Source organism: Melopsittacus undulatus, chromosome 3 (assembly GCF_012275295.1).
Source record: "Melopsittacus undulatus isolate bMelUnd1 chromosome 3, bMelUnd1.mat.Z, whole genome shotgun sequence".
Classification (NCBI taxonomy): domain Eukaryota; kingdom Metazoa; phylum Chordata; class Aves; order Psittaciformes; family Psittaculidae; genus Melopsittacus; species Melopsittacus undulatus.
The window spans coordinates 79,635,428-79,649,678 of NC_047529.1; the positions used below are offsets into that span (position 1 = coordinate 79,635,428).

The following is a 14,251-nucleotide window of genomic DNA, read 5'->3' on the forward strand; positions in this document are numbered from 1 at the left end:
CAAGTGGTTAATAATTGGGAGGTACCTGTGCTGCCTTGGCAACTGAGGGCAAAAAGTAGTTGCATCTTTAGTTTTACCACCTGGGAACTCTTGGTTTTAAGGCTGTGGCCAGCCCAAGATGAAAGAATGTAACCTTGACAATCTAATTTATTTTAAGAGTTGTAGCTCACTTTAACTGTTAGTAAGTGATCAGTTTTTTCCTCTTAAACATCTATGTCCTTGTTTTGGAAGAAACATGGCTTGGGAGGAGGGAAAAATCAATTAATCTGAAAACAGATTTCTGGTACGCCACTTGAACAAAGCAGCAAGATAAAATATGGGGAAAATTTCAAAAGTGGGGGAAAGCACAGGCTTTGGGATGAAATCTGATTTACATTTAAGAAAGTATTGATTTTGCAGAACTGAAATGTATTTTGCAGCCTGGTAGTGTAAACAAAATCCAATATTAACACTGACAAAAAGATTAACTGTTACTATTGCCCATTCTCTGTATATTAACCCTGTGTGTTGGAAGCAGCCTACAGTTCTTACCATTGTTGGTGTTTCCACACAACAATATAAGGAGTAGTAAAACCCCTGAAACATATGATAGTTGGAAAAAAAAAGACAAAAAAATCCACCCCCAAACCCTTGAAGAAACTGGCAAAGGAAACTACTTTAAATCAAGATTTCTAAGATGACAATTTTCATAATAAGTGCATCTTTTTAGGATGTTCCAGTACTGCAGAACAGTAATTTAGCACACAGTAGTTCTGTTTGGTGACAAAATCTTCCCAGTAAAAAAAGATCAGAACAAAAACTCAAGAGAAGCAATGGCTATCATTCCCAACCTAGAAAGAACAGAAGTAAACTATACTGCTAACATTTGTAATCCTGGAATAGTACTTCTATGTTTTCACTCCAGGTCACATACAGCTAAGATTGCAGTATTAGAGATATCAGAATATATCCTAAGGCCAGAGTCTTCTCCAAGTATTATTATAGTGCTCAAATTATTTTTAAACAGGAAAAGAGAATTCAAACCTGCAACAGTTTCCTTAGGATCAGCAGCACATTTCCTAGATGATAAGCGAGACAGATGCTAACTAAGCATAATACAAAAATAAAAAATGCTATTTATGAAGGAGCACTCAATCAAACATTTTCTTTCAAGTGTTTTAGATACATAAGCTCAAAGTAATGAATTAGATGCTATTTATTAGTCCTGATGGACATCCACCATGAAGGGAAGCATTCTCTTCTCCAATCCCAACATGGAACACTAAGAATAAGCCATCATTAGAAGAATGCTGGGGCAGGAGCTGGGGAGGTGGGAGAGTACTGGGTGCCCCCTGTCTTGCTTCACCATGCATCATTTAGGCTCCATCGAAGCTGCCCTCTGCCTCCACTGACAGTTTCAAGCACAGCAAACAGACCACTAAAATTTTTGTTCCAATCAGTAATGCAGACACTGGAAACTCATTAATGGCATCACTGTTTTACTTTCAAGCTCTGTGGGTTATTTCTTATGTGAATGGGATAAAGTTGAGAATTGTATAGTTAAAAATTCCACTAGCGATACTTTACTCCAGATAAGCAAGCTCAGCTTTAAGTCAGAATAATGTCAAATTAAAGTTTGCAGCTTAAATGTAATCATTTTTTTTAAAAAAAAGCTCACAGTTAAGAGAGGATTTTCAACCACTTCTTAAGAGCATCTAACTGAGAGGAATATTTACACTAGAATACACAGGTAATTAGTATAACACTCATTTATTTGCTTCAACAAGCAACAGGAATGTTTGAATTGGTTAGATTTCTCCCAACTTTGAACATCAATTTAAAAATAACTCAGACCCTCAGCATTCAGAAGTGCTTTAAAGAAACTAGCTGATTCTCATAAGAACACATCACATTTGATTGCTTCATGCAAGGCACATTTAGTCTCCCCACTCTGTACTCTCTCCATAATTGGTTACTTCATACGTGCACATTATTTATAAATCATTATACACATAATTTTGTATTGCGTACAATGTATATAAAAGCACAAAAGTGCATCAAACTTAAGTGCTACACTTCTTAATTGCTTGAGAACTAAGAAATAATTACCACTGAAACAGAAGAGCAAAAGTAATTCTTTAGAAATGTGATCATCAATACAAAAATAAAAAACCAAAACTAATCCATAGCTTTTCAAACCTCAAGATTAAGCAGTTCAGGTCACATAAGTTTTCTATGACTTGCAGATGACTGAAACACTGATCTCTGGTGAGATACTAGCCAGCCAGGACACCAGGGAAAGTGCTTGGTATTTGAAGAACAAGTTATTCTACATGTTAATAGCTTAGCCTTTGTAATCAGTTACTGAACCTCTATTACTTTACAGCAGCTTCATCTTCACTTCTGATGAGGAGCACGCTCTACAGTACTCAAACATTTCACAATGTCCAGAACAGTCTACCTTTCACTGCCCTAGATCAAGGGAACTACTACCACCTCTTCCTCTTCACTCCACTGAGCTGAGGAAGTTTTTAAAGCCCATCCAATTAACAGCCTATTGGCAACACAGACAGTTGGACCCAAACATCACAGCCTAGGAACTAACACAGTTCATCAAAATACTGTCAGGAAAATTGCAAATAGGTTCAATGTTGTGATTTATTGCATCATAACACTACCAGAGAATATGAGCTGCATTGCAGAACACGGGAGCTGAAAACAGTCTGGTTGCAGCAAAGCAAGCGCTGTGCAAATACTGCTCCACAGTATCTGCATGGCACAATGGTTGATTTGGCTGTTGCTAATACTGGTTGACTGGAGCTAACCCAGATTTCTCAAGAGAGTTATGACAAGAGTCATTATGCATTATGACAACAGTCTACAACCAGTGTTTCAAAGAAAGATGTGCCAACCTCTCAGTTTTCACAGAGGGCAACAGCTTAGTGAGAAGTCAGAAACAGAATATCCAATTTCATCACCTTTTTGCTTTGCTTTTCTCCAATTTCCAATCAGATTTCAAATCTCCTTTGGCTTCACCATCTTCTTCTATAAACACTAGGTTTAAAACTTCAATATTGTCTATATGTAGACACTTCCTCCTCCTTCAAGGTATGATTTTGGGGGGGGGAATAAAAGCTGCTAGAAAATGAGGTTATGAATAGTAAGAAAGAAAAAACTAACCTAGCACAGGAAGACTTCATTAATGGTGACAGAGGGGACATAGCAATCATGTACTATATTTTTCCCCAGCATTCTTCTAGCTTCGAAACATTTTCAGTTTAAGAGATTTCCTTGGTTTGCAGTGGCTCATTCATTTGGAGCTACCTTCCAGAGACTTCTCTGGTACCCCCTTCAACTCATGTAAATTTTTTACATTCACAATATCCTTTGCCAGGGAAATCCACAGTGTCTACCACCTTCTGCATAAATAGACAAGACCTTTTATATTGACTGTTGATCACAGAATCTAGAATCACAGAATCAACATCTTTGTCGGTGACATGGACAATGGAATTGAGTGCACCCTCAGCAAGTTTGCCAATGACACCGAGCTGTGTGGTTCTGTTGATACGCTGGAGGGAAGGAATGCCATCCAGAGGGACCTTGACACACTTGTGAGGTGGGCTGATGCCAACCTCATGAAGTTTAACCATGCCAAGTGCAAGGTCCTACACCTGGGTCAGAGCAATCCCAGGCACAGCTACAGGTTGGGCAGAGAAGAGATTCAGAGCAGCCCTGTGGAGAAGGACTTGGGGGTATTGGTCAATGAGAGAATGAACATGAGCCGGCTTCAGTGTGCATTCACAGCCCAGAAAGCCAACCATATCCTGGGCTGCATCAAAAGCAGCGTGACCAGCAGGTCGAAGGAGGTGATCCTGCCCCTCTACTCTGCTCTCGTGAGACCTCACTTGGAGTATTGTGTGCAGTTCTGGTGTCCTCAACATAAAAAGGACATAGAACTGCTGGAACAAGTCCAGAGGAAGGCCATGAGGATGATCAGGGGACTGGAGCACCTCTCATATGAAGACAGGCTGAGAAAGTTGGGGTTGTTCAGCCTGGAGAAGAGAAGGCTGCATGGAGACCTCATAGCAGCCTTCCAGTATCTGAAGGGGGCCTACAGGGATGCTGGGGAGGGACTATTCATTAGGGATTGTAGTGATAGGACAAGGGGTAACAGGTTAAAACTTAAACAGGGGAGGTTTAGACTGGATATAAGGAAGAAATTCTTTCCTGTTAGGGTGGTGAGGCACTGGAATGGGTTGCCCAGGAAAGCTGTGAATGCTCCATCCCTGGCAGTGTTCAAGGCCAGGTTGGATGAAGCCTTGCGTGGGCATGCTTTAGTGTGAGGTGTCCCTGCCTATGGCGGGGGGTTGGAACTAGGTGATCTTAAGGTCCTTTCCAACCCTAACTTCTCTATGATTCTATGGCTCTCACCCATACAACGTTACCTGACAGCTACAAGTTATTGTCCACAAAATAGTATAGTTGGTATTTACTGCTTATTCCAGACATCTCTTGTCTTCAATTAGGCAGCAAGAAGCTTCAGGAAACAGTGAATGGAGCAAGATAAAATAAACTAGTTCCAAAGAACAGGACTAAGTAGATGAAATATACAATCACCATCCTCCAGCACACAAATGTTTTTGTGCCCATTTCAGCCCAGTGAGGTACCATTAAGCCTACGAGTGCACTATTACCGTAGTTATCTGTGACTTCATGTGCACTTAAGATCTGAAAAAGCTTTAGAAAAGATGCTTTATATGCCATCTGCTTTTGCATTTCTTTAAAAGAGGTGTAGTAGTAATAAAATGTAACAAGAGCCTTCTCCATAAAGATAGCACAAGATGGTACATTGCTGAATACCCACTGAAAGCTGCAAGCACTGTGCAGATGGCAGCAATTTACTAACCTCAATGACCATATCCTGGTAGCGCTGCCATGAAAAAAATCAGTCTTAGCAAAATTTGGAAGTATAAATCTGATTGGCCAGTCTACAGATTTACATGGCTTCTTTTTTTGCTTATTCAGTGTTGCACATTACAGCAGAAATAGCACACAAACGTAAGTCATAGGAGTTAAAAAAACTAAATGAGTTATCACGAACAACAGCAGTAACAGCTGGTAGATTCCCACTTGTGCCATCAGGTACACAATGCAAGGAAATACACTGTTGTTACTATAGGATATTTTACAATGACATAGGATGTTGCCCACTGGGGTTTGTCAGTGGTTATTTATAAAGCCCAGGTGTAACATTTGTTTCTTTCATCATGCAAGTGTGAACCACAAAGCCAGTAAGGATGGATCCAGCTGGGGGAAGTCATGGCTCTTGCTTAAGGAACGAAGATGGAGGGGAAGGGGGAAAGGAAGAAGAGTTTGGGAGAGCTTAATTTCCTCACATCTTTCTCTTAAAAAATTGCTACTTTTAAAGCACAGGAAAACAACCAGTTGAGCTGACTGGAAAGACCTAATAAAGGTTCCCACAACCATATAGCTTTTCTAAGCATTTTGCATAAAACTATTTGACTGATACCCCAAAAACTGAGTCACAGCCTTCCAATTGCGTTCTAAGGTAGACATCATCTGGTTTCTTTGGAAGCAAGCCCAGCTGTATTATGAACAGCTGGTCAAAGGGATCACAACAAAAAATTAATCAGCTCTCCGCAGGATGAAGCACTTGCTTTTTATGAAAACCATTTGGTATTACCAAATTTTCTTAACCATTAAAAAAAGTTAATTCATAATGAATATTTTACAATTATTTATCTAAGTTTTTGCAAGTGAACAATTGCCTAACTCCAGATACCATCACAAGCAGTTGCTGTGAACCACAGCATCCTCTTTGCAAGTGAAAGGAGGAATTTATGCAGTAGGTGGGGTACCCCTGTCAGACCAATTTCCAGTGGTTTTTATATACTATACTAGAAGTTTAAGAGTGACCTTTCAGCAAGCGTAAGCAGAACAAATGTTAATTCCTTTGCAAGCTAAAACAGAAATACACTCAATCCACTTCCTGGTATTGACATAGCACATTGTTCCAAATGTATCCATTGTAAATAGAATATAATAGCTTTGCCTTAGGAAAACAGTTAAGAAACAGTTATAAGTGGATAGTGGTAGGGGCTGTGTTGGGTTTTTTTTGTTTTGATGTCTACCCTCCTGGATAGCTACACATGCTTCTTGAAAAATATATTTCACATGTGATGCACACACACTTCCATCTTTGCACAACTAAATCTGGGTTTCCTCCTACAGCACAAAGCAAGAAATGACATTTATAAATGTAACTGTTGACTCTAAAAAGTTTGACAGAAGAGGTGGCAGAAAAGCAAACACTCTGCCCTCTCACTGGAGACCCTTGAGTCAAGGACTAAGTTACAGTAACTTAATTACAGGAAACTCATTTCTCAATTGTCTGCTTCTGTGTGTTTCATGGCTGAACTCAAGTATATGGAGCAGTGGGTCAGTGGGTGAGGGGCAGGGAGGGTTTTAACTGCCAGGTTAAAGCAACACTGACTTTTGAAAAGCTTCCAGATAATCAGTTACGTTGCCAACACTTAGCTCAACCCAACTTGACCCTTATTACCCTGAAAGGTTAATTGTTAGAAATTTATAACCAGTACACATTTAAAAAAAAAATAACAACAAAAAAAGCCCCAACTAACAAAGGATAACAAGAATATTTCTTTGGGAAAAAAAAAACAAGCAGCAATAAAATGTCTGGAAATAATGAAGAAAGTTCACATAAACATTTATGCATGCAAGTAGCAGTGATATTTTAAGCATGAGAAATGAAACACTCACTTCTTAATTCTGACTCAGTCATACCAGTGAAATGTTTCTACATTATAGTAAATTGTATAAACATTAAGTAAATAGAGATGCATGTGATCAAAGCAGATGAAAGTTTATCTTAGAAGTCAGTGCTAGAGCAGCCCCTGGCATATGCCTGACAATTCTTTTTAGTAACAACAGTTATCATAACATTCTTTGAAAGTAAGAGTATTTACCAGAATAAAACAACAAAACCCCTCGAAGTTCTAACTTCCTGCACTAACAATTTAGTATCATCAGCATACGCTAGTATCATGTTTTGTCTTCAGTAGAACATCTTAATCAGGATTTAAAAACAGGTCTCTAAGTGAAGATTCATTTTTATTCATTATTTCACCTTTTTTTTTTAAACATCTAAGAATTCATTCCAGAAGAGTGATTAAAAACAAAGCATCCGGATTAAACCAAGTTTTGCTTTATTAGACATTTCATCTGTTAAAGCACTTTTTTTATACCAACTGCTTGAAGACCTTCATAAATTCTTATCACAACAGAACAATGATAACTGTAATTTGAAAATGAAGACTCAGCATTAGCTTATAATTTTAGTTAGTTTTATTTTATTGCATGTGTTTCTTACTTTACCATCATCACTAGTGAGCCATCTAAGTACCTAAAGATGCATTACTCCAGTCTAGAAACAAGTGGTTTAGGTTGGTAGCAGTTTATTCAGCGCTTTTTTTTTCTTATGCTAGCAGCTTACAAAACAGAGCATCAAGAAAACCAATGCACTAAAACAAGTTTCACTGAAGTTGCTTGTTGCACCTCAAAACCTACAAAGCTCATTTCCACAGCCGAGTATTTTATCTATTTTCCTGAGGTATAAGGTTAGGAAGAGAGGGAAAGTCAGTAATATCTGGAAACAGAAATGATGTGGAGAAGTTGAACTATTTCCAAATAGCTCAGCATGCCAGAGAAGGCCCAGCCACATCCCTGCCCCACTACCTTGGGGACCCTGAAACTGCAAATCCCAGAAAATTAGCACTCACCATGCCACCCATGGGAACAGTTCCCTTAGGAACTAATGGTTTAAGGCTACATATATATGTCTACATATGCACATTTCTATATATGTGTATATTGTATGTGTGAGAGAATACATAAACAGTTATGCAACCTTATATGAGCAGTTTCTTTATGACTCAGACATTCGTGTGTCTTGTGCATATGGAAAACTTCAAGTCACAGGAATCTCTTCTGTTTTGAGGGAATTAGTACAGCAAAGCGTACACAGAGAAGATTTTTAATTGTGGTGTCCCTAAACACTACAGCCTAATTTGGTGTGTGAATTCTTTCCAGTCTTAACTTTCCTTGACAATGCACAGGACACTATATTATGCATCTGATTGATTAGACAGACCTCAGAAGGTACTGAAAAGCACAAAATCTTCAAAGGTACTGAAAAAGATCCTCAGGGCAGCTTCTAGATCTCTGCTTAACTGCAAAGATGTTTTTGGAATGTTTTTTACCTGTTGGCAGTTCTGGTGAAATGAAACCATATTTACAGAAACAAAGAGACACTGAAGACTTCATAAATTTTCCAAAAATTAAATGAAACAAAGTGCTTCCAGCCTCCCTTCTCCTGTACATTGACATGAGCACTCCTGTGTCCAGTTTCAGCCTTCTAATTTGGGGATGGAGATAACAGGAAACTGATTGGAAACTATAACTTGGGATGTCCTAACCTCAAAGACTATGGTCTTTCCGTGTCTAACAGATGCACACACCTGCTCTCAGTCCTCACCCATCTCTCTTCACAGACATCAGTCTCTGATTACCAGCATGATGAGGAGAATCAATCTTTGTTTGATGGCCACATGATTCAGTCAGTGACTCCATCATTAGATGCTCTACATGATTCTTTCAGTTTTCTCCCCTTCCTTACCTGAGACCTTGCTCCCAGCCCATCTACAGCTCTATGCTATCCTGTCATATACCCTCAAGTTTTACCCTCTCTAACTCCTGATGTAAAGCTAAAGAAAACCTTACAAATTGCTTACTGGAAGTTGCTTAGGTGGTAAATTAAAATGCAGCAAGAGAAAATAACATTGCCTTTCACAGACAGAATGAGTTTTCTCCAGATTTGATCTGAAAGTTTTACATTATCTTTGTGTTTTGTTTAATTTACTAGAGCTCTTCTCAGAGGGTGGAGAGCTGAGATGTGGCAGCATCTGCCACTGTTGCATACCCAGAAAAGAAATTAAATTTATAATCAGTACCATTATAACACACTTAGACTTTATAAATACCAAGGGCAAGCTTACTTTCAGAAAAGCAACCAGAATGAACAGGACAATTTGTTCCACATCTTAACTCCTGGTACAAATGCAGGCTTTGGTTCTAACAGCTTTATCACAGTGTTTTCAGCATAAGAATTTATGTATAAAAGAGGCACACAATGTGTGAATCAGAGAGGGCTCAGTCTTTGCACAACTAGCTGTAACTGCTTCTCTTGTGGTGAGTCTCTTCATAGTGCATTAGGCTTCATGGGAAATTTAAAAAAGAAACTACTAGTAAGGCCTTTTGCAGTTAAGCATGACTTAATACCCTTTACAGGGAAAATTATGTTTCTCTGCTGTTATTGATGCACTTTTTCAAATTATTATTGCAACATGTTCCTCGATGTCCTTCAAATATAAAAAATTAGGTTCAAATGCAACAAAAATACTTAAAACTAGATTTTGAGATGCATATCTTTAGGTTTAGAGAGAAAGCAGTATAAACCAGCCTGAGCTGAAAGCTTCTTTCAAACTAAAACAGACATTTGAATGAATACAGCCCTTGTGTGAGGATGGCAATGGTCTAGAAAGAAAGCATATACAAGAACTGCTGCAAGTTTTGCCACAAAACTGTCAAAAACATCTCACAAGTATCAGGTGAAACAGCAAATCAAATTTGTATAAAATATTTTAATGAAACATGCAGCAGTGATTCTGAGGAAGGACTGAAGTTAGCAGGATTACAATGGTTTTTAGACAAAAGATTTTCCTTGAAAACAAGCACCAAACTTTCAGATGTACTAATTTAAAGTTAATGGACCTTGAGAACAAAAAAAAGGTCTGATTTTCATGAAGCCTGGGTATTTTATGTTTCCACTGATTTTAGTGGAAGTCATGCATTTTCAATTCCTCCTTGTGTCAATCATCCCACATCTTAAATGTCCACTTTGGTTCTGTCAGACTTACATATACCTTATTAAAAAAAAACTGGCCTCAGTCAACAAGATCTCTTTACCAAAAGAGGACAAACATCTTCTGTAAAGCTGAAATCCTAGCAGCTCACCAGTTCTTCTCCCTCATTATATACTTTAGTAATATCATAAGTGATGGACTAGGGAGGGAGGGAAAGGTTACACATAAATAAGTCCCTGATATTTAGATGAACACGCACACATAAAAGTAATTCAGACTTGAAAAATCTTTCACAAAATCACAATGCTTCTTTCCTTCAATAATTACTAAATATATATTTATATATATAAAGAATTATATATATATATATAAAGAATAATTTATATATATAAAAAGAATAATATATATATAAAGAAAAAAACTACTAACCTTCACTCCTAGGGTTGGGTTCTGTACCACCTGGTGTTTTATCCGGCATCTCTGCAGACACAGGTTTAGGAAAGCCTAGTGGACCCAAAGCAGAGAAAATGTTCTCCATCAAAACCAGTATGTTTCAGTAGGACCATTCCCCTGTTCCGTGACCCCCACAAGGACAGATTTTCTGTCTTCATCATTTCCATGTTTGTATGTGAGATACACAAACAATCAAAACTCCCTAGATATTAACTGCAACACCTTTAACAGAGTGCCCATACTCAGCCCTCTCTATGGAGCATGACCTATCATCCCCAGCACAAAACTTAGCAAGATTCAAATGGGTGTTGAATGACCTTGGCTTTTTTAATAATGGAATGGTAAATTAGATCATTCGATTGCTGCACACAAGCCAGGATATTTATTGAACAGATTCAGAATTTCCACAGCTACAGAAGCAATCTACTTCAAGAGTTCATTTGGATAATCCAAAGCAACTTAAAAACTACTGTCCCATGTATGGTTTTGCAGATTTACCAATTTAAACAGCTCTGCATTAAAAAGCCTCTGTGCTTAGAGCAGTGCATCTTCAAAACACTGTCTAGAAACACCATTCTCTCAATGGTTTTCAGTAACGAAACGGTCTGTGAAATGTGTTGCTGTTTCCTAGATTTTTTAAATTGCATGGATGATTAATAGCACCAGAGCAGTTCAACCAGGTTTAAAAATGACAACACTCATACAGAGCCTTCAACATTTTCCTGTAGCATTGTCAATTTTAAAAATTATACCTGAAAGCTGAGGTCCAGTTATTGTCACTGACTAGTATCTTCAGTGACTTCTTTAAAAAACATGGAAGCACATATAGTTTAAAATCTAAAGGGTATGCTTCCTTCCGTCTCTCTCATAAATGCAAACCAGTTCCACACTGCTAAAAATTGCAGAATATACTAAACAACTAAAAAAAAACCAAAACAGCACATTTTTTAATAAAAAGGCCCCTTATCACTCCGAGTCATACCACCAACTAATGAAGATTTCTTTTCATGTAACCATGATAAACTTAATTCTTGTAAGATTTGGTTTGCTTTTCTTCTCTGACAGTTATACCAAAGCTAGTGGAAGGAAGAAAGATCTAAAGAAAGGAAATATAGAGCTCCTCATTTCTTTAGCATACCAAGTTTTGAAGCACTTAAAAAACAGAATTCAAAGTTTAGCATTCCTTTATTTATTTATAAAGTCCTTAGTTGTAATTTAGGAAGGAAATCTCCGACAAACATTATGCATCACACTGGGAAAGTAAATCTCTCTCTCTTGGCAGTGTGGCCAATCAGGACTCATGTAAAATCCAGCAGAGAAGCAGCATGTAGCTATTAATTTGCTGGTAAGATGTAAAAAAAAAAAAAAAAAAAAAAAAAAAAAAAAAAAAAAAAAGGTGAATCTTGCTTGCTTTCTGTACAAATAATCTCCATCCAGCAAAACAATCTTAGTGCAAAATTTGGGATACTACTACTAAAAATTTCAAGATCAACCTTGAAATAAGGTAAAAGGTTCTGTATAAGGTACAATTTACAGTAGCTTATAAAAACAGTCCTGTTAGACCCTTCCAAATACTTTTGCAATACAATTATTGATATAGCTTTGTCTCTGCATCTTAGGCAGAGCTATTCCCATAGTTCCTTTGTATTTCATAATTCATCACTCAATGCTGCTACCTATTGCTTACTCTTCTGACCACTTTTTCACAGAACATCCCAGTAAGCCAACTTGAAATACATATGCATTCATAATTTATGAATAAACACAGCCATACTGTTTACATTTCTCAATTAAGCAAAACTCTTTAACAGTAACCAAAAACATTCAGATGCATGACCATGCATTTTCACAGGCCATAATCAGCCAGGGCCACCCAAACAGGCATACTGGGAGGTCCTAGTTCAAGAAATTTTTTGCCCCTTTTTGTAGATTGGTTTGCCTTTAAAATCCTGAGCTGCTAAAAATTCCAGATCAGCTTTAACATTATGAAAAAATAAGAGCTCAGTTAATTTAAACACAAGAACTAAATTAATAGCATGCTACAGTTGAATTCATTCAACATTCAAACATGAAAACATTCGAACTTGTAGCACATCAAAGACAAAAAAGTGCTTTAAAAAAGCTTGCTCAGGAAAAAATACGGATTACCTGAATGTCAGACACATATAGTCCTTGTCTCTAAAGTTAACTGTACTTGCCAAAAAAAATAATAAGGGTTTCCAATTATTCAAAATAACTATTAATTGAATAATCACAATTTTTAATTTTAAAATTTCATAGGAAAAATTTAATTGGAGAGAAGACTTTTGTGTCATTTTTGTTCTCTCAGCAATTTATCACTGTACTCAAAAAGCATAAAGCAGCTTGAAAGAAACTTTTGTTCACCATAGGATTGTTTACAGCTGTAACTATGGAATCCAGCTATGTATTTATGTTGAACAGTGATCATCACTAACTGAAATCTAACCTGAACCTCCTTCTTTGTGTCAAATCCCTGGCCCTTAGTCTGCATCTGTTCCAAATAGCTGGGAGTGATCATACTTTAGAAAGTCGATTGGATGTTTTCAGAAACTTTTCAAATACGGTCCCTTAGACCATTTCTTTCCCATTTTCCAGAGGAGCAATCAGCATCAATATGAAGGTTCTGCTTTGGCCACTTTAGCCACAATAAAAATACAGTTTCTTTTAAAATATTGTATTTAATTTTTAAATGCAGCTTTTGAGATATAAAAGAGTCAGTACTTTCTGCATACAAATCAATACATATAAAGAAACTGTAGCCCTGAAGATCCACATTACACACTGTGCTGTTAACAGTAAAGCCATCTGCTGGTTTGTTTTTAAACGCTATTTGGATGAGGTCTTCCTTTAAGAAAAAAAGCATAAGAATGCCTGGGAAGTAAACGGATATTAGTAGGGATTTTAGTATCAAACATTTTGTAAACAGTCAAGGACTTGTAGATACCCACACACACCCTGGACACACCAATACACTTCTCAGGTAAAGAGTATTGGATGTTGCATTTCTGAATGCAGAACCACTCACAGGATGCCAAATCCAGCACTTAGAACATCCCAGGTTGCAGGACATACTGCAGACTCCAAGGAAGGCTATGGTAAAATTCCCACACACATTAACATGACCAGGATTTGACATTTGGCTGTTAAATACTGCATACATCTTTGCTAAAGAATAAGGACATCCATCCCAGATCTAGGTTTTGCCATTTGTTTGCCTATAAAATCCCTTCTGGGGCAGAAGCATTGCTGCTCTGAACCCCACGAGAATAGCTTTGATCCCAGGTCACATAAACCATAAAAGCAAGTTTATATGCTAACACTAACACACTTCTTTCACATGAACCAAGAACTGACACTGAAAGAAACTCTAAATAACATGGACAGAAACGATAGGAGTTATGAGGACACAAACCACTGTATGCCATCAAGGCTTATACCTGCCCCTATTTTACAACTACTCCTCATCCATACCAAGTAACATAGAAATATCTGTGTAAGATTAAAGTGTTGTTTCACGTTAACATTTATTCCTTCAAAATTGCACAGAATTCTGATGGCTTTTTTCATACCCTTCCTTTACAGTTCTGGATGTGGGCATGAGCTTCCATTCTCTAAAAGTCCTCTCCTTCAAAGACCTACAAAAGTATCCCAGCTTTTTTTTCCCCTGCACAACAACACAGACCAAAGTTTTCCAAATCTAGGGTATATTTTGGTGGTTGATTTGTTGTGGTGGTTGTTTGTTTTTTTTTTTGCAAGATGGTACACGTTTTGCTGATTTTCCCAAACTAGGTCACCCTTGCACCTTCTTTTCCACAGGCCAGTATCAGTGGCAC

At 37.6% G+C, this 14,251-nt stretch overlaps 1 protein-coding gene across 1 annotated transcript in view; it reads right to left on the reverse strand.

The window, feature by feature from the left end:
* The window catches only part of PLEKHG1 (pleckstrin homology and RhoGEF domain containing G1), a 136,595-nt gene that overhangs the window by 91,044 nt on the left and 31,300 nt on the right, over positions 1–14,251 (reverse strand). Inside the window, exon 2 of the mRNA XM_031049816.2 lies at positions 10,374–10,448. Within this exon, the coding sequence (XP_030905676.2) occupies positions 10,374–10,422 (49 nt within the window). The 5' untranslated portion in view covers positions 10,423–10,448. The remainder of the gene's footprint in view (positions 1–10,373; positions 10,449–14,251) is intronic.